General features: G+C 43.7%; 1 protein-coding gene across 2 annotated transcripts in view; it reads right to left on the reverse strand.

Annotated features, from left to right (window-relative positions):
- Positions 1-23,998, reverse strand: part of TM9SF3 (transmembrane 9 superfamily protein member 3) — a 114,715-nt gene that overhangs the window by 25,492 nt on the left and 65,225 nt on the right. For both annotated transcript variants that reach the window (XM_070524416.1, XM_070524417.1), the window contains exons 9-10: positions 17,786-17,916; positions 1,936-2,144 (exon numbers count right to left, since the gene is read on the reverse strand). In XM_070524416.1, the coding sequence (XP_070380517.1) occupies positions 1,936-2,144; positions 17,786-17,916 (340 nt within the window). The remainder of the gene's footprint in view (positions 1-1,935; positions 2,145-17,785; positions 17,917-23,998) is intronic.

The raw sequence follows: 23,998 nt of genomic DNA on the forward strand, positions 1-23,998 counted from the left end.
CTTTGATCACCTGGTAAACGTCAAGCTTCAGCAGACTGTCAGCGAGCTTTCAACAATAATCGGTAAAAGTGATCAGGCCAGACCTGTTTTGTCCATGTTACACAAGAGCAGCGCCACATTAGTAAAAACATGTTGTGAAGAGTTCTGCACGAAACTCACCACAAAATGGCACTGCCCTGTTGAACGGAATATCTCAGACAAAGACGAAAACGGAAGCCATCCTGGATCCATTTCAGGAGCATCTGTTGGTGCAGTCATTTGATGACTACTGATCTCTGTTCACGTCCGCAACGGACGATGTAGATTCACTTCACGAGTTCAACCAGTACTTGCTGGAAGCAAGCCCCACAAACACAGCTGTCGAACTCATTGGCATGACTATGCCACTCGCTACCCCAGGCTGGCAAATGCTGCACTGACATTGTTGTGCCTAGCTAATGGAAGCTGTGACATCGAGAGAACTTTCTCCAAGCTGAGATATGTTCAACGACCAGATAGGTCTTGAATGGAGACCGACATGTAGCACATACAGATGGTAATGTATGTAAACAAGGGTGTGTAAAAAAAATCGATGATCAGCTTTTCGTGAATAAAATGTTTCATTTCTTAGACATTATCAATGCTCTTTACTGTCATCATTACTGATTCAGTTCCAAACAAACGCCAAATTTCGGAGAGTATTTGCTAGAAAACCCCGATGTCCCCCTCGTAACCAGCTTGAAACAAACACCAATGTTAATGCGTTAGAGTTAAGAAGCCCGTGATACCTTCTGATAAAATAAACTGAGTGTATTAGTACATCTGAGTGTATTAGTACATCTGCAGATTTAACCCGAAAAAAACCCGTATTTCGGAATGGTTTCACAAAAAACCCGATTTCTCCCCGATTATCAGTTTTAATAATAGCACCCGATTTTTACTCCCTGATTTTAAGAAAATATATAAAACCCAAAAACGAACAACCCGATGTATATGTAATGAAACTAGATATGAAGCACCTTATATTGGACATGAAAGTATGACTTGGGTGTATTCATAATGCACATGAACATAGTCTAAAGCAGCTTTCTTCAAGCAGGAGTGTTTGCGGTTAGTCAAGGCAACAGATGTTGTAAGCACCAAAGAAATGTGCACTTGCCAATGCAATGACTCATGTTTTTTCCTTGTGCAGAGACATATCTATGCAGTGCCTGTGCCACTTTCTGATGATTTCTTATGACGACTTATTAACAATGTTGCCAAAACCTAGTATGCACTGCCTTGCAAAGATGCAGGGTGCAGTGCCCTGGAGTATCTTTTTGACATTTGCTGTGCAACATACTGGCCTGTAAAAACCTGCACCTGTGGATCATTGTGCCACAACACGTCGTGCATGCTTGTGTACAAAGCAGCATGACTTTCAAGCCAAAATTGCATTGATCTGTACCAATATTGCTCAACTTGGCCTCGATAGCCAAAAAGTGAACTGCAATGCTAAGCAGTGGAATGCTAGAGTCACTGATCACCACGGTGGGTACATGCAGGTCCTGTTTGTTCAAGCAGCTCTACACCTTGTGATAGAGTGAGCATATGCTCTGACATGCTGCCCACACTTCCTTAACTCTCATTGAGAACAATCAGCTCTCAGTTTGTTCTCATGAAAGCATGTTGCACCATCAATCCTTCCTGTTCATCCTGACCCATCAGTGAATTCAAATCATGCAATTCTAACACACACACACACACACACATGCAGGCACAAAAAATAATGAATAAAATAAAATAAATTGTCAAGCACATGAATGTTTTTCTAATATGCCTGGATGTTGAGTATGAATGAATCCAACAGCAAGCACTATCAAAACAAGGGATGTGCAAAGTGATCCAAAGCAACTTAGACAAAAGCACTTTCCTTAGGTGAAAAAAAAAACAAAACTGCATGCTATGGAAACTCACATCTCAATGAAGATTGAACCAAATGGTAGGATGCCTCCCAAAACAACAATGACGGAAGGCTCCATAAACCACTTCTTCTCTGGGATTGGCCGTGGCACAGCATTGATGCGACATGGGTAGTTGGGCTGCCCAGCCAGATTACGTCCCAACACTGTACCAACCAGTGTCAATGGCAAGATGATGAACAGGCAGATGCATGTCACTGCCACCTGAACAAAACAAACTACAAATTACTGCATGGCAATCACAAAAAACAAAAGGGAATTTTAAATGCACCAGAATTTTTACGAAGAGCAACTGACAGCCTGCACGACATCATAAGTGCAATGTCGATGCACTACTAATCTTCTGCTGGGCTCTTTGAAATAATGAGATCAGACAAGGCACCGAGTAAAGTTGTGCTTATGGCTTATCAACATGGCTGCCAGAATGACATCAGTGCAAGTCATCTATATTCAGCTACAAGTATTGCTCTAACAAATGTCATGACAAGACCTCAATGAGGCTTACATGGATGCATTCAGGTGTTTGCCTTGCATGTCTTTTTCAATGGAAAGTTGCACTGGAGCAGCAACAGCCTACAGAGGTTTTGATTGAGGTGTTACTACAGAAAATTCTTCACAGCCAAAATTACTTGAAAAAACAAAGAGCTGATCTGAAGTTACAAAAGCATGTTCACAGACGTTAGGGGCTGATTAGGAAGCTCGGGTCAAAAACAACTAAGCTCTGAAAGTCACGCTGATACGTTTCAAAGGTCCCCATGCTCCACAATGCACAAGCTCACTAATGTTGAATACTGAATAACAGTGTTGGATCACTTCCTTCAAAGAATTCCGGAAGAAGCAAATAAAACAAATGCTGATCTCAGACATAAAGTGACGATTGAAATGTTTCAAAACAAACTGGGCATAAGCTGCATGTCAGTTGCACGGACTGACAAACTTGGAGAGGGCAGTTTTAAAGAGCTAGCCATATTTATTTTAACAGAACAACAGGACTTCAATGAGACACATCTTAGTGAACGTTCAGAAGCTAAAAGGAACAAATATTTTTATTAAAAATGGTTACAACATACAAACAAAAGGAGATATGGGAAAGTCACATAAGCTGTGCATTTACAATGACATTGCTGTGAACAGCAGTTTTCAGCTAGTGAGTGGGTTGAATGTGCCTGCCCATTCACAAGAGTTTTGTAATTCTCATAAAACAGAAAACTGTGTGGCAGTGTGTGGATTCTAATCCCATTTTATATCTTATGGGTCTTTCTATTTACAAAATTGGGCTAAAATATAGTTACCAAAGAATGTTCTGTGAATAGGTAAGCCTCTTGCATTTCTTTGAACATTTTCTTTTTCAAAAATAATACACAAGCTTGAGCAACAATGGCAATTTTGCAAGATGGGACATGCAAAGCTGGGAGGCTGAATTTCCAAGTTGATAGAAATACTCAACAGGTTGTAGTAGCTCAAAAAACAAGCAGACCAGAAAAGAAAAATAGGAAAAAAAACGCACACACACCAGGCAGAAGACAGCGCAAAAGCTTCAAAAGGAGATTAAAAGTGTGCACTCAGTAAATAATGAAAGAGGTCCAACAATAGCTGGCGACAAAACTACAACAGTTACACATTAGCTAGCATGTGGCACAGCAGAAGAAAATAACAAGAGTTAATGTTGAAGTAGAATGCTTAATAAAATGTAAATCATGCAGTTGTCTCTTTAGTCAGCTGACCACCGATGCAATGCAGTAAAAAAATCACGCAGGAGAATAGAGGGCCAATGACTTGACTGAGGCCAGGTCAAGCAAAGGCTGAACCCCTTTTATATACCACAAGCATGCCAAAGGCTTAGCAATATGAAGCAACTCGCCAGAAGGCAATCTCTTCCACTCTCGAATCCTAGACACATGCAAGACAAAAAGCCTATACAACCATGCCTATCCATACCATAGAATGTCAATGTGAGCAGCAGCAGTGGTGCATGAAATTCCAAGATGCGATCACCAGGTGCGCAAAACATGCACTGATGAACAATTTCCTGCCCGATATGCGCCACACATGCAATGGCACAATGTGTACCAATGAGCAGACAATGCATGCACTTCCTTTCCAGTTACAACCAGCTACACCTTAACAGACAAAGCACCCACATGAAAATAAGATGCCACAAAAATGGAAATAACACCCCATTTGCTCAAATACATAAACATCATCAACAATGAAAAACTAAGCTGGCTTTCATAGGCTTGTGGTAACTTACTGGGTGTGCAATAATGTTTTAATGCTCTGCATGCACTAGAGAATGGCCAAAGAATGTAATTCAGCAAAAATTTCATGCTGCCATTCTAACAATGGGAGAAAATGTTTTAGAGTGCAGCTCTTAGGCGCCCGTTTCTGCGGCGAGAGTCGGCGTCACTTGTAACCGAGCGAACGAGCACAGCGAAAGATGAAAGTGAACGCAGTGCGCAGCGGGGGATGAAAAAGCTGTCGAGAGCGAAGCAGCGCAAGGAGAAAAGTGGAGAGGTGGGTGCAGCAGAACCATGAGATGGAAAGCGGAAGAGGGTATGGTGAAAGGGTGAGTAGGTAAGCGGAGGGTCGGCAACGACCAGGCGTGCGACCAGTGCTGAAACAAAGTGCCGGTGTGGGCTTCAGGCCCACTGGGCATGCACTACTTCACCTGCAGCAACACCGCCGCTAGTGAATGCACTCTGTGGGAGCCACCTGTTCCCATCTTTATGCTTTTGTTCTGAACAATGAGCAATGCAACCAGTGAAAATGCTTCGTCTGCCACTGCTGTTAAATGAGCTGCCTGTCAGAGCACCCTGTCATTCAGAATAACATTCTTTGGCACAACATATTGCGAATTCAAAACACCTAAACACTGCGCTCAAAATTTGCATTAGGGAAGATCGTAATCATCGGCGAAATTTTAAAAAAATGTATGTAAGCCTCCTTTTATAATAGCACATTATGGTTCTTTAATATTGACTAATTAAAGTAACTAGACTGAAATAAAAAACCAAGAAATGGCAATCTGCACATACTTCTGCATAAGTGCCTTATAAAGTCGAACCTAGTTATTCCGATGTCAGAGCTGCCACTAAAATTACTTTGTTATATACAATATTTGTTATAAAGCTACACATTGATATCAAGAAAAAAAAAAGACTGCGCTAGCCTACATGAGAGAAGTGCGAGTGTGACATGGCGTGTTGGCATTGCAAGCCACCCAGTAAGTGTGGTACAGCTGACTTTCATTAATTCAACTCTGGTTGATTAAATTTTTCGGTTAATTCGATACCGGCCAAAGGTCCTGGCGACATCCATACATTTCTACGAGCCCAAACTTTACTTCAATCCTAAAATTGGCCTTCACCTGATAAGTCGAACTTGACCACTCAGCAAGCACGCGCCTGACCGCTGTAGTGACCTCTTTAGTGGCAGCGTCTGTCTCGGCGGCGCTTAGGGGACAGTGAATGTGTTGAACACACATCATCTCCTGCTAAAAACGCTAGTTTTCGGCCTGGATTAGGAAGATTTTCAAGCAATAATGGTACCTCACAATGTCCGATTACAACATTAACTTTACTCTAATATGCACTTTTTTCTTTTTTAAGGAAAGTTCGGCCGAAAGTTGCCTCCACGTTACAATCGACGATACCAAAACCATCTTCGCGACGTTCGTATGCTTTACCGCAGAACACTTTTGTAATACGGTGAAGCTGACTTCAAAAACCGAGAGGCGAAGCTCACTTTAGGAAACCGGCCGCTGTTGTGCAATGCATGTGAGAGAGCGTAAACTGTTTTCAAATCAATAAGATTTGAGTCCGGCGTCTTTTTAGTGGGTCTGGGCACCCGCCACAGACGCAGTTCCGAGACCTTGTCTCGAAGCGGCTTCCTCGGCTCGCTGGACGTCCCAGAGCTGTGCTGTCAGGTTCGAGCTGAGCAGTGCGGTCTTCCAGCACGAGCGGAGGCTGGCGGTGGAAGAGACGGAGGGGTCAGCACTGCCCGACTCGTTAAGTGCTGACATTCCCATAACATGTGATTACGAGACCACTGGCAATTTTTATTTTAAAAAATTTGGTGCGTGTTAGATTTCTACCTTGTTTAAAGGCTGTAATGCTATTTATACGTTAGTTTTCTGCTTTGGACAGATAGAAAGTAGGCATGCTTTTGATTTGGGGGTAAATATGAATAAGGAAGGTACTACCAAATGAATCAAAGGTGTTTATACGTTCTTTCTGCATCTTGTTTAATTGGACTCGTTGAATAATCCGATCAATTTCGTCGGTCCTGTCAGAGTTCAATTAACAGCAGTGAACTGTATTTTCAGTCATCCACTTTTGGAGATCAATCACATTTGCAACATTTTGTGTAACAACTGACCAGTTGGTGTTGACTGGCAACAGCACCTTTCAGGCACTGTGTCAAGGATGCTGTCCAACATGACTGGCAAGCCACTGCTCCGCTATCATCACTGAAGTCGGCCACTCAGTGCTATGTAGTCGATCCTAGCGATACTAGCTGTGCAACAGTGTGCCAGTCATGTCGTAGCTCAGCAAAACTCATGCCCGCCCACTCACCAATCAAGTGCATGCACACAACACTGAACAGTGCGACATGTAAACAATGCCTCACATGGGCAACGATACTGTAGTGATGCCTTTACCAATGCTAATACCTACTGATACTTCTCAGTGGTGAGAACAGTGCTCCACCTGCATTATCAATGGGATCAGCCAGCCATGGGCAGTGGATGATAAGACTTGCATAGAATCAAGCGGAAGGTATCGCTACAAAATAATGGCCCGCAAAAATTAATTTATTTGAAAAATGGCATAATTGTTGTCTGGCGACTTTCTGTGGAGTTGACAACTATAAAACTTTCTACATTGTCCATGGATGCAACCACCTTCGCCACTCTCGTCTTTCTCCTCATGGGGAGCTTCTCAAAGTAATTCAGTATCTTCTTATGTTGATGGCCTCCATAACACTTATCAATAGTTCTTTGCTGACGAAAGCATGGTTCTGACCAATCATGTGAGGAAATGCCCAAGCTTAATTTTGCAACAAAAAACTTGAAATGTTTTGAGGGCACGGATAACACAGAGAAAGTAAGCTATAGAAGGAAGTCGCCAGAATGCTCCTCAGGAATGCTTTGTTAACATATGACTGTGCAATGTGAAGGTGCAACATTTCGTAACAAAGGCCACCGCTCTCATTGTTAAGTTTGTCGGCACCTACAGCTTTTAAAGATAGTTGCCAGCCTTCATTCATGGCAATGTTTGGGAGCTGGCTTGCTCTGGCAACAAGGAACAAGAGTGTTCAGCCGTATTTTCAACTGAAAATAATATGGACAGCATTCATCAACATAGCAATAAATGCTGCACTAAGGACACCAAAAATTGACAAGGGAATGCTGGTGATCATGCAAGAATAATTTATATTTAGTGGCAATGTTGTGGATGCCACAATGAAGTGTAAACAAAATACTAGAATGTGGACATCAAGCATACTTAAAATGACCCCTACAGAGGTAGGGGACAAAGAAGTGAACCACAGACATAATAATGACATGGAACTAAGCTCACTTCAGTAGGGACCAAAAAAAAAAAAAAAACATATACAGTCTAGGCTTGTTACAACAGACCTGTGTACAACAGACTTTCGGATATAACAGACCATACTTCAGCTTTAGTTTGTTCTACCTATTTTATTAATGCAACGAAGTTCGCTTTTAGCGGACCGTGCTACAACGGACTATTGGCTACAGCGGACAAAATTAGTGGCAATTTTTTCAAAATCGGGCGTACAAAACGTACTTTTGCCATGTCGACACAGGCTCACAACTGACTTGTGAGGGTCAGCCGACGATCAAGGCTCGATATCACGCGCGCGAGGGAGGAAGGTGGGCTGAAATGCACAGTCTTCTTTCACACGTGAGGCATGAGGGGGTTCTATTCCGGAGGCTGCTGCTTACAGCGCGGCCGCCGTATCTTGAAAGCAATCTGCCATGTGGACAAAATGCGTGCCCGCGCGGGCACCGCATCTTGAAAGCGATCTGCAATGTGAACGAAGTGAGCGCACACGCGGGCCTCATCTTCAAAGTGATCTGTGATGTGGCCGAAGTGCGCCCAGTGCCTGTAGCTTCGTATACATTGTGCTTTTATCATTTAGTTAGTGTTAATGCGAGAGACGGCATAAAGGTCAATTTGGTCGCTGCTGCTGCCGCGCTTATCTTGCTTAATTTGCTATCACAATAGTTACTTTGCCTTTCAGGCAAAACAGAGTTCTTTGTTTTTGTCTTGGTTTTTTTTTTTTTTACTTTGGACGGTCATGACTCACTCTGCAATAAAGTCGTTAGGCATCATGACGAAAGTTTCGGAAGTGAGGCGTTTCGAATATTACAAACTTCTGATAAAACAAACATATTTTGTCGGTTTATCAAGGTCCGTTGTAACAAGAGTCAACTTAAACAGCTGCTTACACCACTGTGTGAATTCATGTTGCTAGAAGAAACTTGATAGCAGTGTCTACCTTACTACATATTCTAATATTTTTGGTTTTGATATTCCTAGTCATGCCTTTTTTGGCTTGTTATGCACATGCACACAATGATGTCTCACTTATACTGGACCTGGATATTTTGAATTATTAGAGTATTTTAGCATAGCATTAGCACTGTACTATTGTTAACAATACCAGCTGGCACTGACAGAGCATTTTAGCATAGTATTGCTGTTATACCGTTATTGACACTGTTTGGTGCCAAGTGCTTGATGAACCCCATACCTGGGTGAAGCAGCAGTGGTAACAGTCATGGCAGAACAGAAACACTATGATAACATAACTCTTGTCTGTATCAAACAGAACAAAAATACATTTGAAAATTTCGCGCAAAATATTAAGACATTCACTAGTTATATCAAAATTATACTTCACGGCACATTCAACATCTCAAATGCCACTGTGTAGGAGCTCTACCTCAGTACTACATGCTCACATAACAGGATGTATAGAGGTGGCCATTCGCAGCGGCGCACGCCACTGATGAACTGAGATTTGGAGTAATTTTTAAAGCAGCAAAATGTTAATTTTGGAGCAGTTTGGATACCCTATAGAATGATTTCATAGCACTTTGTAGCAAATGAATGCCAACTGCTGGACATTTCCTAGACGCTTTCGAACACTTAAAATTGACAAGTGTCCTTTCAAAAAGTATTTGTTTGCTGCAAAATAATGTTGCTCTGCCTCTAAATAGAAAAATGGGAAGCCTAAATTTGAACCTAAATTTAAATGAAGACGACAAACTTGTTCACACAGGCTGCTCTAATTCGTTTATTTCAAATTACTGTATTTACTCTAATCTAACGCATACTTTTTTCCAATAAAACAGGTCCAAAAATAGCCTGTGCGTAAGAATCGAGTACGACCATAAATTTGTGTTACCATATCGCCATCGGCATTTCAAAATGGCCACCTCACATGCACTTCGAGCCTAGCTTTATACCCAATAGTCTAGTTCACTTCAGCCTAGCTGCTGTATCTTTCTCCATGTGCTGTAGTATGTGTGCTTAGGTTAGTGCATCATTCATCTTCCTGGTCTTCCCGTTTTTCGCGTTTGCTCTTTCAGCATGGAAGTGCCGACTGCAATGACATGCCGAGTTCATCACGACGCCGCATTAAAGGTAAAGTGATCACGTGTGCGGAGACTGATGAAAATCCCTTCTTTTGTTTGCGCCAGTCCCAAAACTTGCGTGCGGGACTGGGGCAAACAAGAGAAGCTTTCTACTCCGGCGGCTGCTACGTACGGTGCGGCCACGCGGCCCATATCTTGAAAGTGATCTGCGATGGAGACGCATCTAGTGGCACCGCGCTGTGTTCTCGTCACTTAGTGCGCATTGAAGCAAGAGTCTGCACAAAGGTCAATTCGCTCGCTCCTGCTACTGCACTTCCCCACTCCACCGTTTTGATAGAGTTTACGCAGTCATTAGGCGAGACATGTTCATGCTTGCTTGTGCGAGCGTGACACCATGCCTATTGATTTAGTAAGCGAATGTATTAAAGTTTATACAGTGAAACCTTGTTAAAACATAGTTGGCCGGAGCTCGGAAAAAGTACGTACTAAACGGTAGTACTGCTTAACCGAAATAGCATGAGATCGTCCACTTGCCTGTGAAAAACGGAACTCAGAGAGAGTGCGATGAAAGGGGAAAAAGAGATGCAGTATTTATTCACTTCGCACGACAAAAGTGCCATTTTCGTTTGATGCTGTGGTGGCCTAGTAGCGACGACAGCGGCCTCAAACTTACTGACTGTGAGCCAGCTTTTCAGCCAGCCCCCTCTTCTCGGCAAACACTTGCACGGCAGATTCCTCGTTGGCGCTGCATATTCTCTGTGCGCGAGTGCGGTAGCGTTGCAGAAGTCGCGGAACGCCTTTTTCATTGCGGGGTGCTGTTCTCGTCGCAACGATTGCATTCATGAGGCTGATGTAACGCGCAGCTTCTGCCACAGTCGGGCCCGAGTCGCCCGTGCTGTTGCTTCCCGTATTGTCCTCATCAATGTCACTAAGCGACACTTCAGCAACAACAGAGGCTACGATGGCGAAAAGTCGAACCTCGTAGCCGACATCTCTTCGCGGTCGTAGCAGCGCTGCCGAGCAACTACTTTGCATTCCAAATGCCACAAACTGTAGTAAACAGTAGACTCATGTCGCGTGCCAGCGCCGACTTCTTCGTGTCACGTTCGATAGCACGAACAATGTCTAATTTTTCTTCTATGCTGAGCACCCGGCGTCTTTTTTTTATTCGAGCTTCAGCAATAACGCGAGTCCTTGCTTGCACAATGCTCTCTGGCACGGCGCCGCAATCATGTTGATGTTGATGTGGCTTCACGTACAAACGCACAGGGCACTTGGAGGCCGTTCTGGTCTCTGAGGCTTGTTGTTCTGCCTGGCGGCCCGATGGAGACGACGTACCACCGTGTTTGCATGACGAAAAGTGGAAACGCTATGTGTTAATCGATGCATACGTACCCCTTTTTTAAGTCACGGAAAACGAGTGCATGTTACAATCGAGGGCGCATTAGAATTGAGTAAGTACGGTAAGTGAAGCTCCTCAGTTATTGCCTTTTACATCTTTTGATTACTTTATAGACAGCTGCCAGCTTAGCCATGTTTTCAGTAAGGCTAGAGTGAGCATCAGTTAGAAGCGCCTGGCCAGTCTTTATGAGCTCCTGGTAATGCTCAAGCATTGCTTTAGATAACACCTAGGTAATTTTCAATGGTCTGCTTTTCTTCCTAATGTTGCAGCCCCTGCTCAGCAAATGGCTGGTTCACAACTGACGCTGACCGATTATTAAAACACCCATAATTTAGACATGCTCGCTTATTCGGACTGCTTTGCGATACCATCACTGGCCCATAAACTTCATGTATAAGAACGACAGAAATTTCAGACACCTTAAGTAACACCATTCAATAATTCCGACTCTGCCTACATGACTGCATGCTAATGTGACCACCGAGTTGGGCAGAAATAGCAATATTCTACCGTGGTATGGTCATCAGCCATGTTGCCAGCACCTCCTCGAGACCAAAACGGTCGAAGCCTAGTTGACCCAGTACCGACCACCCGTGGCTTAGCCAGAAATTTCGTTCAAGGGGGGGGGGGGGCTCACATTGCAGCTTGCCTGCATTGCCATTGTGAAAGATGCTGCAAACGAATTCTTGAATGCTACGCACTGTCAAGACAAGTAAAATATGTATAAAAGAGTACACTCTTATGTCCCCAAAACTGTGTCCGAAATAGCTGATATCAACGCTTACATGTTTTTTTTGTCTATTTAACAAGTAAAGAAAATATCACACGAACTTTAGAACTGTATCAGTTCAAAACCAGCAAAGCAGTGCAAGCCGCTGATATGAAAAATGTAAAAGCTGTGAAATGAACAAGTTGAGGACAAACGTATTAATGAAACTTTGTCAGCCAAGAACCTTGTTTACATTTTTGTATATATACAACGGCCAGGGAAAAATCTCAATGACGCTGTCATTTGTTCCAATGTATTGCTCAGGAGCAGCTGTCACCAGTTGTGTATAGTGAGTAATTGCACCAAAATTATAGGCACAACAGAGAGCACATATAAAAAGCAGGAGTTCTGCAAAATATACAAGGGTGAGTCAAATGAAAGTGAGCCAATGCGAATATATGACAAACGAGTACTTTATTTAAAAGTATTCTCACTGAGCATTTAGACATTTGTCCCACTGACTACAAGCAGCGTGATTCCTGTCTCGTAAAACTCCTTAGGTTGCTGCTTCAAAAAGTCTGTAACTGACTCTTTCATGTCATCATCCGACACGAATCTGGTTCAATGAGGAAGTCGCAAGGCAACAGGTCTGGGCTGTATGGCCGAGGTAGCAGCGTTTCCCACTTGAACTTTGCCAGTTTTGTATTAACCACATCAGCGACGTGGGCACGGGCATTGTTGTGGAGAAAGATGATCGCATTCATCAATTTTCCATGTTGTATGTTCTTGATTACGACACGCAGTCGATCCACCATTTCAAAATATCAGGAAAGATTGATAATCTCTCTAGGTTTAGCAAATTTTATCAGTAAAAGCCCTTGACGATTAAAAAAAAAAAAAGTCAACACCATTTTCGGCGGAAATGACGGTGATTACTTTCTTTGGGGGTGGTGAATTCGAATGTTTCCACTGGAAGCCTTGCCGTCATGTTTCAGGCTTGTAGTAGTGGCCCCATGGTTCGTTCCCAGTATCAATTGCAAGCAAGTTGTCACCCTCATTGTCATACCGAATCAGATGAGTCAAGGCAGCGTCGAACCTCTCTCTCTTCTGGCGGTGGTTCAAAATCTTGGGCATCTATTGCGTACACAAGAGCCAATAACTGAGAAATTCATAAATTATGGTGTGAACCGAACTGTGACTGATGTTCACATGCTCTGCCATTTCATCTATGCTTTTTACTTCGTTGTTGACTAATCAGCTCATCAACCTTTGCAATTTTGTTGGGGGCGATTGCATGGTGGTTTTGGCGCGGTTTTCATTCGTCTTTGCAACTTTTCACGTCCTTCTTTGAACTGTTTGCTCCAAAGCTTCACGGTGGCCAATGAAATGCAATATTCAACGTACATGGCAGCCGTAGGGCGACTAATTTCTCTTTGGGAAACACCTTCAGCTGTCAAAAACCTCACAACACCACGCTGTTCAGCTTTTGGAGTGTCCATTATGTCACACAACCATGTTCAATCCAGTGTACGAGAGCCTTAAAGAACCTTTATCCTCAAACCTGCAGTCACTTTTGTAAATTAGAGATGCCTCTGTGCCACGCGCATGCTTCGCAGATAATGAACCGAACCATTCTTGCGCGGGATGGGTTGACCCGCTTTCATTTGACTTGCCCTCATAGATTAGAAATGCGAAGGTACAAGGACTATACAAATGCGAAAATACAGCTTGATAAAGGGCAAAAAAGCGTCACTAGAAACAAAAGTTCACTGCACGTATACACAAAACTTAGCAACAAGATATTTAAATATACGTACAGTCGCCGACTGATTTTTCGGACTCCCAAAAATTCGGATATGCTTGATTATTCGGTCTGCTTCGCGGCACCGCCGTTCTCCTCATAGACCCATAATGTAAGACAACTGCCGAAAGTTCGGACACCTTGCAACCTATAGTCTGATTTTTCAGATACTCCTTGAGCCAACTCGATCGAGAGCACCATGCACTGACTCTGACCGGCGCAGGGTTCAACTTGCTGAACGCCATTTTTGTTTTGAGAGCCTCCTTGCTGCCCCACGAAGTGGCGCTACTGGAAATCCCCGCTCATCGTCGTGTCTGCCTGGTTCGACAGAGTTGCTACAGCAGTTCAGGTCTCAGCTTAGTAAACCATGTCAAGACAATCCAGCAGCTGATTTGTTTGTTTGTGCAAGACGCTGCGAGTAGGCCACGTTTTTCGTTTGTGTGACTGATGTCGGCGTCACAGCGTGGTGGTGTTTGCTTTGTGTGCTGTGTCGAGGTTGCGGTGATCCAACACTGCATACGGAAACATAGCGCCAAGTGTCTAACGGCGCTGGCGCTGACAGTGCCCGCGCAGACTGTGCTGGGGCATGCCGGCAAGTGGGTACCTGGAGGCCTAGGATTTGTCGCCTTCCGATGTCCTCCCTACTGACGCTGAAAATGTTCTGTGGAGACCTACGCAGCGGTTGCATTGCGATTCCGGACACCGTCTCATTTGACAGTTTCACAGGTGCTGACACTGCTGTACTGACATGCGCAGAACTCGACGACGGCAAGATCATTCGTCAGGTTTTTGCTGCACCGCCGGACGATGACTCCCGAGCCTGGAGATGACGCACCATAAGCTACACTGCCGTCGCATGCGGAGCGTGTACAAGCAGTGACTGTGCTTTCAGCCGGCTATAGTGACTGCACGACCCTCTCCGAGATTCAGGCTTATCTGATTGTGCGTAAACAGTACAGCGTGCAACAGCACATTCACAATATCTTCAAGCCTACTGCCGAGCCCGAATAAGTGCGTAGAAATAAAGGATCTCTTCCTTTGTTGTTCTTAATCTGCTTTTTCGGACACCTGCTTATTCGGAAATTTCCGCAGTCCCCGTGAGGTCTGAATAAACGGTCGGCGACTGTATAGATGTCCAATAAATCTACATATCTAAGAACAAGTCACTGTGTATAATGCGTCAAACAAGGCAAATAAACATGTTGGGCAACCATAGATTCACAGATCACAGACCTCGACCCCCTCCATTCCTCCCTCCATTCCTCCCCGCTTTTCTCCCTTGTGCACGCAAGACTGAGCCACCATCGTTGGCTCAACCATGCCAACACCCCACTTACCCACCCACCCATCCACCCACCCACCCAATGCAAAATCATGCATTGGTGAATGCAAATCGTGCAAAATCTGGTGAAACAATCCCCAAAAGTGGTCAACCGAGAATACGGAAAACATTTTTAGCCACTTGTGGAATAAAGTCACTTGTTTTCTGCTGAATTGGGATATTTTGGATTCCCGATTATCCCGACTTTTAGGCGGTACCCATCAAGCCCAAATTATTGGTCGGCAACGTATGGATAACAGGGAGTTCTATTTATTGAACACCTTTAGTGAACACATATACACACTAAGCATATCTGCAGACCACTGCGACCACACACGTCTAGCGCAGTACTGACTCGCTGTGGTTGCTTAGTGGCTATGGTGTTGGGCTGCTAAGCACAAGGTCATGGAATGGAATCCCGGCCACGGTGACCGCATTTTGATGGCAGCGAAATGCGTAAACACTCGTGTACTTAGGTTTAGGTGCACGTCAAAGAAGTCCAGGTGGTCAAAATTTCCCGAGTCCCCCACTATGGCATGCCTCATAATCTGATCGTGGTTTTGGCACGTAAAACTCCATATCCTAAATCTAGTGAAGTCTCGAATTCCGGTGCACTTTGCACAAGATCACATTTTTTATCAGGATGGCGCAGGAAATTTTATTTGGAGTAATTTGGCTACAGAGTGGGAGCACTGAATTCGCGTAATAGACAGTTTTAGAATGGCATTCAACTCCTTGCATACAATGAATCCAAGAACTTTGTGGAACGCTATGATGTGTGTCCCTTGAAAACTTTTACTTTAACGTATGGGAACACAAACATAAAAAAATCTAAGAAACAATGCCTTCCGAGCACCTTGTGTCAAAACATGTCTAAGCCAAGACAATGCATTAGCAACCATCCTGTTCCCATGCTGATACGTTTCGTGAGGCCTACGTACCCCTGAATCACTGAACAATCTCAGAAATTGGCTGTTTTATGTGCTGATAACTAGTACTTCAGGCAAGTTTAAAAGAAGTGAAAGCTTAAATCAACAGTTACCGGCGATCAACAATGGCAAAAGCATAGCCATTAAAACAATTCAAGTCCAAGAGGGAGCCAGGAATGCCTCCACATCTGACAATGCTATATTTAGTGTATATAAACATTACGTACATTAGTCACCAAATAATGTATGTTAGCATAGCAAGCATAAACCACAGAAACCCAATAATGTAGGGAGCATGCACAGTATGGAGTATGAAACATGCAGAAGTGGAAAAAAAAAATGCGAGCGACTTCACCCACCCGTCTGCACAGCACCCCTTTCTGCATTACCTCGAAAATCTAAAAATGCAAGCCCCTTCGCCATACTCGCCTGTGTGCCGCACCTCCACACAACACGCCTTTGTCACCCCTCTACAGTCTCCCTCCTACCCTCTCGCAGATGTCCGAGCGGTGGAAAGGAGGTGAGAGAAGGGTGACGAAAGCGTGCCGGCAGAAAGTGCGCAGCATAAAGGCAGGTGTGGTGAAGGGGCTCTTATTTTTATTTCGCATTCGCATATTTTTCGCATTTCTTTTCTTGTCGGTGTAGACATCCAGTTAGCCAGATTTAATTCTTATGGCCAATAATGAGCCATGGGAATATTGTATATTAAGTGGCTTATTTTACCACAGACCACACATAAAAGTTCACAGTACAGCAGTTGCTCAGTGTTACATCCCAGTTTTGTCAAAACCAGTAATGCTGTAAGTGGGTTCGACTGTACTTCTTTCTGTCTGATTAAAATGTTCGAATGTTTGTCCCCTCTGCTTTTTTCGTGCAACGCAGTTATAACAATGGGATTTTCTTGGCCTTTGACTATTGTTATAAGTGGGTTCAGCTGTATCATACTTCGCTACGAGGCAGGCATTTAAGGCCAAGGCAACAAAACACAGACATTTGCGTGCTTGTCAAGCATGAACACCAGCGTTTTAAGAAAACTGGGAAGGCCCTGTGTGGGTGGTTTAACCTAAATGCTAGGAAGATTGCCATGGGCAGTCTCATTCTGCACTTATGTGGTTACTATAATGGTTGTTTCAGCAACAACTGTCTCCAAGTTTTTAGTAACGGGGATTTGAGACAAAAAATTATATTTGCTGGCCAAAATTTGTAGCAGTGGCAGATGTCAAAACTTGTGCAAATATATAAAATCAATTATTAATAAATTTCTTAACTTCTTAATAGCTTTAGCACACATCCCGCAATTGTAAAATTTAAACCATTCAGTGCACAAGCCACATCCACTAAGATTCTGGGAATAGCAGCAGCTTTAATAAGGTCGTCCCTAAACTTGTGAACAAATGCAGTGGCGTTGGATTTTTTGTCCCACAAAGCCTTCCTTAGGCAGCCCGGCAAAGAACTAATAGGGAAAGACAATGCACTTTGCTGCTGATTTTGGAAATAATCACCTCAATGTCAGAATTCCTATTAAATAGAAATGTCTTTCAACACTGACCAGCTCTTAAAGTGCAATATACACTGAAATGACTAATTATGGTGATATTTCATTACAAAGTGCCATTATCACATAAATTCTGGCGCCTGCAGCTACTATGAACTTGGGCCAGGAAAAATATCTCAAATCCTCTAGGCTTATTAACAAGAGACAGTTGCCATTGATACACCTCATATTTAGCAAAAGCTTATTAACTAAAACCATGTACTTTACATGCTGCTACTGCTCATTTGAAGTACTAAAACATGTTCCTTTAACACCATAACTGCTGTGACAAATTCCGATAAATTTTTAGAAGTGAAAAAAAAAAAACATTGGTGAGTAATTGCATATTTTCTTGTTAACATTACATGAAACTGAACACATACACATGTGCAAAAATTGCCAAAGATTCACGACAACCTGACTAGTCATCGCCACCAGAGGATGCTCATTGTGATGGTGAGTTATCTCATCATCGGCAGTTAAGGGGTTAAGTGTAGCTCATGCCGAAAATAGACCCACCATGGTTCCAAAAGGGATGGCTCTGGAAGCATGATAATAGATGGCGATGAAGTTGATCACAAATGCAGTTCCGCACACCAGAGCTGGCAGTACAAATGCACTCGCAAGCATCTGCTTGATCCATTGTTTACCTGCAAAATAGATAACATTACAGTGATCTATCTAGAAATAAGCATCCTAAACTGTATTTGTTTGAATATAAGGTCAAGATTTTTTCCTAAAATGCTTAGCCTCAAAGTCACCCTTCTCCTTAACTGTTTGCTTATGAAGCCATAGGAAAGTGATTATTTTGATTGACAGCTTTTCAACACATTGTTAAACATCACCGCCAACCTCTTCCATGAGCAATGCCATGCACCATATGAAATGAAGACCGCACATTAACTTTTGGCAGATTTGGCAATTTTTGGCACATTGGCAAAAAAATATTTAGCAAAAATAAAATTTGACACGCAATATCGTTCAAACTGGCCTCCTGTGCTCCTCACACTTCCCAAATTGAACACTGCAAAATGTGTGCTTTGATCAACTAGGCTACATAATCTTTAAATGACAGCAGAAGAGAATGCACAGAAGCTCCCGACACATTGTCTAATCTTCTGCTCCAACGTTTACACTGTTTTAAATATGCTTCAAATACCAGCACATGCTCAGGAATGCACATTTTGATTATTATGTTCAACTAATATCGAATGCAACTTCATTCTTTTCCTGCAGTGTGTTGCTTTTATTCATTAGCATTTTGAAAGTAGATTACAACATATCATGTACATCTCTGTCGTGCAGAGTTCTTACTTATACAAGAGCCAGGCATTCGATTTAAGACTAACATTATTAACCAAATTATAATTAAACTCTGGTATTTATTATGACGCGCGCAACTTTAGATAAACTTTGACTGCCAGTGGTTCTTTCATGTGCATTTTCATGTACACAAGTGTTTTCACATTTCTCCTGCAGCAGAATGCAGCTGCCATGACCAAGTTTGAACCCACGACCTCAAGCTCAGCAGCGCAACACCACAAAAGGCGACTGTGGTGGGTTCAGACCAATGTTCCACAAAAGCTTCACCAGCAGCCCTATCTTTTACTTCTTGAACACCTCCTTATTAATTAATACAGAATACTGCACAAAGCACATTAAGTCTCAAGAGCCAGTAAAAGATTCACGACCAGGCCAACTTGCTCACAGAGGGAAGCCGATTGAGCACAATAATTGAGTATATGAAGGGGTTAGTGGGTGTTCCCCAACGTGACAACCAATGCTTCAGGAGCCTAACGAAGTCAGGAAGAAGCCAGGTGTTTGCTATAAGGAGTCGTAACAAACGTCCCTGCATGATAGGCAAATACCTGTTGTCATTTGCAAAACTACAGTTTCCTACATAACATGGGCATCACTATGGCCAATATTAATGCCACCAAATCTGCATTTTTTTTTATTGCTCTGGTTCAACTAAAAAGTTGAAATCCAGGAGCAAAACAGATATTTTGTATATTCCAAATTTTTTTAACCCACAATTATTTTCATTCAGGCTTCTTGAGGTGCTTCTTTAAAATTTCAAGCAATAATCCTTAATACATTTCTGTTTTACATCCATTTAAGGGAAATGGTATCCAGATTTACGATCTTAAGGTTTTAGCTAATATCACAGCTTCTACTTGCTACAAGCAATTCAAAATCTGCAGACTTAGTGTTTCTGCTTACTCCACAAAGAAATTCTCACACAAAACGAATTGAGGAGTGTAGAATTTATCACAATATGAACAAAGCTGTTTTGTTACCTAGGTTAATGAACGTTTGAATGATAGCTAATGCTACTACAGCAATAAAACTTCTCTCGCATCTTCCTACAATATGGCCTTTCTAGCGAGCTACAAGAAATAAACTTCATAATTTGACCATTGCATTCCTTAAATACCGTACATTTTTTTTTTTATTTGACACTCCACATAAGGGCTTCTTGCTTAAATTTGTAAATAATAAATTTTTTTTTTCATTCGAAGTAATGTTTTTAGTTCAGTCAATGCATTGGGCATTAGGAAATAATTGACAGAAACTTTAAAAAAATGTTTATTGGTTCCAGAGAAAATGTTCCTTACAGGAGTCAAAACAGTGTTTTTTAAGTTTGAAAGTTTAACTGTTTGACCATACCTTGCATGCTGCAACTTGGGTTAGAAATTCTTGAAAAGAGCAATGTCTATCAATCGGTATCCAGTACATTCAGCACCAGTAAGATCCAAAGATGTTTTATGCAGAACACCCCCAATTTTCACGGAACTTGCACTTGCAAATGAGGGCTGATCACATTGATGGTCGACACGGACATGCCGATTTCTGCAAAACTTGCACTTCTTTCTGGGATCGGCCAAGAAGGGAAGCATTTGGCTGCCTACATAGTCGGCAAATACAGAATAGCAGTAAAAGCTTTGAACTTACAAAACTGAGAAGCAGGATCAAATTGAGCAACGTCGCAGCATTTGGAGGAAAACAAACATGTTCTTGCGTATGCATCACACTTCCACTTGCAACAAATACTAAAACTAGTTAAATAATATTTTTCATTACCTTCTATTGACGGACCCAGCCTTTCCCACCAGACGTGGCACCTCCTTGACCAGGGACTCTGTCCCAGATTTTGCCTTTGTTAAAAACGCTGGCTCAGCCATGTGGTTGAATCTGCTCATAGACCGCGGTAGCGATCACTACATCACGGTCACCAGCTTACAAGTGGAGCAGAAAAGAAAGAAGGCCTTCTCGGTCCCTGACTGGGACAAATTCCTTGAGGTTCACAAGGCCTGCGCCGCCCGTGGAGAAAAGCCGGAGAGTCTCATCCAGTGGTGCACATTAATTCTGCAAGATGTCTGCTCCACCACCAAAACCATAGAGACGGATCTACAGACAGACAAAATGGATAGCAGGCTAGCACACCTTCTCGAGGCCAAGCAATCCCTTCTCGAGAGGTGGAAAAGCCAACGTTTAAATCACAAGCTCAGAAAAAAGATGGCCGAGATCAACAAGCAGATCGACGAGCACTGCCAAGCCCTGTCTAGGCAGCAATAGGACGAAATTTGCAATTCAATCGACGGGCAGATGTGCACGGGAGGCAAGTGGAATCTTCTCGAACACTTGCTCGAGACGACTCCAGCACCAAGTCAAACCAGAGAAGTGTCCTCGCTAAAGCGCTCCACGAAGCCAAGAAGTCGTCTTCGGAAAAGGACGTGCTGGAGATGTTAGCTAAGAAGTACCTGCCGCTCAAAACTGTGGCCAATGATGCGGTATACCCAGTATACAAAGGGAAGCCGAACTCCGCGCTGGACGAGCCTTTCAAAGTCGGTGAAATCTGTCGCGCACTACAAGACCTCAATGGTAGGTCAGCACGCTCGGACTACCAAACTACACACGCACCGACCGACTCCTGCAGTTGGGTATTCATAATACCCTGGAGGAAATTGCAGAAGCATAAGAAAGGGCACAGATTCTCAGGCTCTCCGGCACCAGTGCAGGCAGACGACTCCTAACAGAGATAGGGGTACTACCGGCCTCTGTCAAAGACGCCTGCCAGGGCCCTCCGAAAGAGCAGAAAGATAGCATCATCATATCGCCCGCACCGCGCAATATGCATCCCCAGCGTAACGTAGAAAGAAGGAAGGCCAGGGCGGTGGCGCTCCTACGCCACGCGACAGAACTCCCTGGCAGCAGCTGCTTCGTTGACACGGCCCAGCATGGCAACAGCAACAATCTCACGGTAGTGTCGATCAACCACAGGGGTTCGACCGTTAACGCCGCTTCGGTACGAAGCATGTCGTCGCATGCGGCCGAGCAAGTGGCCATTGCCTTGGCCCTCCTGGACGACAAACATGGCAATATCTTCAGCGACTCCAAGGCAGCCATCCGCGCCTTCAGTGTTGGTGCTGTGTGTAAGGAAGCCTGTCACATTCTCGACGGCAAAAGCATCGCCACCCACACTATCACGTGGTTCCCCGCCCCTATGGGATCTATCATGGGAGGCCCCACAAACCTCAACAAGCTGGCCCACTCCAAGGCGCGAGGTCTCGCTTTCCGCAACCATGGAGAACTCCAACGCAGGCCCGCAGTGGTGGAGAACAGAGATCAACGAACCACATACAATGAAATTGCGCAGCACTTTTATCTCGGCAGGAGAGACTTTCCCCTTCCACACAAGAAGTTAAATAGAGCGCAGGCACTGACCCTCAGATTATTGCAAATAGGCTCGTATCCCAGCCCGACTTTATTCCACAAGCTTTATCCCGACACCTATGCCACTAGTTCTTGCAGGCACTGCAATGACATCGCTAGCCTAGACCATATGCTCTGGCGTTGTCCCGCGTTACAAGGCACAAAACAAATCAATGAGGACAAGTGACTCTCCGCTATCAAGAGTCCCGATGCCAGGGCGTAACTATGGGCTGTCCAGAGGGCCCACGATGCGGCGGTCGAGCATGGCCTGACTGTCCCAATGTTGGAGCGGCCCGCAGCGCACTGAGTCGCGTACCTCAGGACCTTCATTAAAGTTTTGCATCCATCTATCCATCCATTACCTCCTCCCATTAAAATGTAAAAAACAGCCTTTTTGTATCAGCAATATTGCTTCTTCAGACTGAAAGTTGCAATGTAAATAAACTTTTCAGAAGCCATTCTCACAGTGACGTTACTGGCCTATGCCATCTTGAGCAGCGCATCTGCTTTTATAAATGAGTTGTTAAAGTTTACAGAGTAATTGATGGTGCTCACATGTCTTCCAGAAAGTACTACACAATTTGCGTTGCACATACAATCAGATTACACAAGGTTTGGTGAAAACAGACAATGGATAGAACCATCGATAACATTCGCGAAACTACAGATACATGCAGGTGCGTCCTGCATGTCAATGCAGTCTGATGTATTAGGTGCACGCTCCTTCTTTAACTTTGTTTCATGGAATTGCCGTGTTTTTTATTTTTTTTCGTGTTGTCGGGTGAAATGCAGTCCTCGAGTAAAAGCTAAAAAGCAAATGTGTCAATATTGACGGCCACCTTGCCGTGGCGGCCCGCTGCCCACCACCACGTCAGCCGGCAGCAAATTTCTGTCATGGCCATACAGTGCAGCTAGGTCTAACCAGCGCTGTTTTGTCAGTATGTTGCGGCGAAAGTTGCTGCTTGGTGCAGAGTCGACCAAAATCTTAGTGGCAGCCGTACGGTATACTAAAAGCTGCGAAATCACCTCGCCAACAAAAGTGGGGGATAGGCGACAAATTGAATGCAACAACTTTGTTCGCCGCCATGTCTGCGACATTGGTCGCATTATGTTCGAAAAGTCAAGTGAGAAACTTAACAGCATCTGAAACTTCCATCACCATTTTAACATTGGTCATACAAGAGAGGAGTGCGGAGTCTAGCTCGGCGTCAGCGCAACCGCTCGCTGCCACCTGCAAATCGACACCATCCTGTTGCCTAAGCAAACTGCATGCAGTGAGTGGAAGGTAATGCAAATAGACAACAGCCCTTGGCCTTGGAAGAAACAGTGGTACCATCCTGGCTTAATTGGAGGTGCTTGGTTAAGTCCACCATGGAGCTAATGCAGCCACCAGTCTATACCATGCCATTTTCAGTGGAGCGGAGAATCAGCGATTGAGGGCTTAAGCAGTTCCATCTTCAAAAATCTGAACAACCATTTTGGCACAGGGTGGGCGCAGATTTCTGATATCTTGCTGAAAGGTATCAGTATTTAGCAGGGTTTACCCCTAAGCGAAATTCGGTGCTATTGGCATGGCGGCAACATCACTGCACCCACTTTCCTGTGCTGTTAGTACCTCAACGGTGTCATTTTTAAATTACTTGTGGTGCAACTACAAGGGCACAAGTTGCTTGAGAGTTTCTCCACGAGATGAAGTATATTTTGGTACTACTTTAGAAAAAGCTTTTCTAGGTGGATTTCGGGTACCAGCCCCCCTAATACACCAATGCTACAACTTCATGTATGTGTCGATATGCTGCAGCTACTACGTCTTGATATGAAATGATATGTCAATACACGGCATGACGCAAGTATGGTTGCGAAACCCTATGGGACTCGGAGCACACAAACCAATCGTAGTTGTCTAGCACGCGAGTAGCGCATACCATATACAAAAAAAGGAAGACTAATTCCACAGAAAAACAGTGATGAATAGCAATACAGTAAAACCCTGTTAATACGTAGTTGGCAGGGAAC

This window comes from Dermacentor albipictus, chromosome 1, assembly GCF_038994185.2.
Source record: "Dermacentor albipictus isolate Rhodes 1998 colony chromosome 1, USDA_Dalb.pri_finalv2, whole genome shotgun sequence".
Lineage (NCBI taxonomy): Eukaryota > Metazoa > Arthropoda > Arachnida > Ixodida > Ixodidae > Dermacentor > Dermacentor albipictus.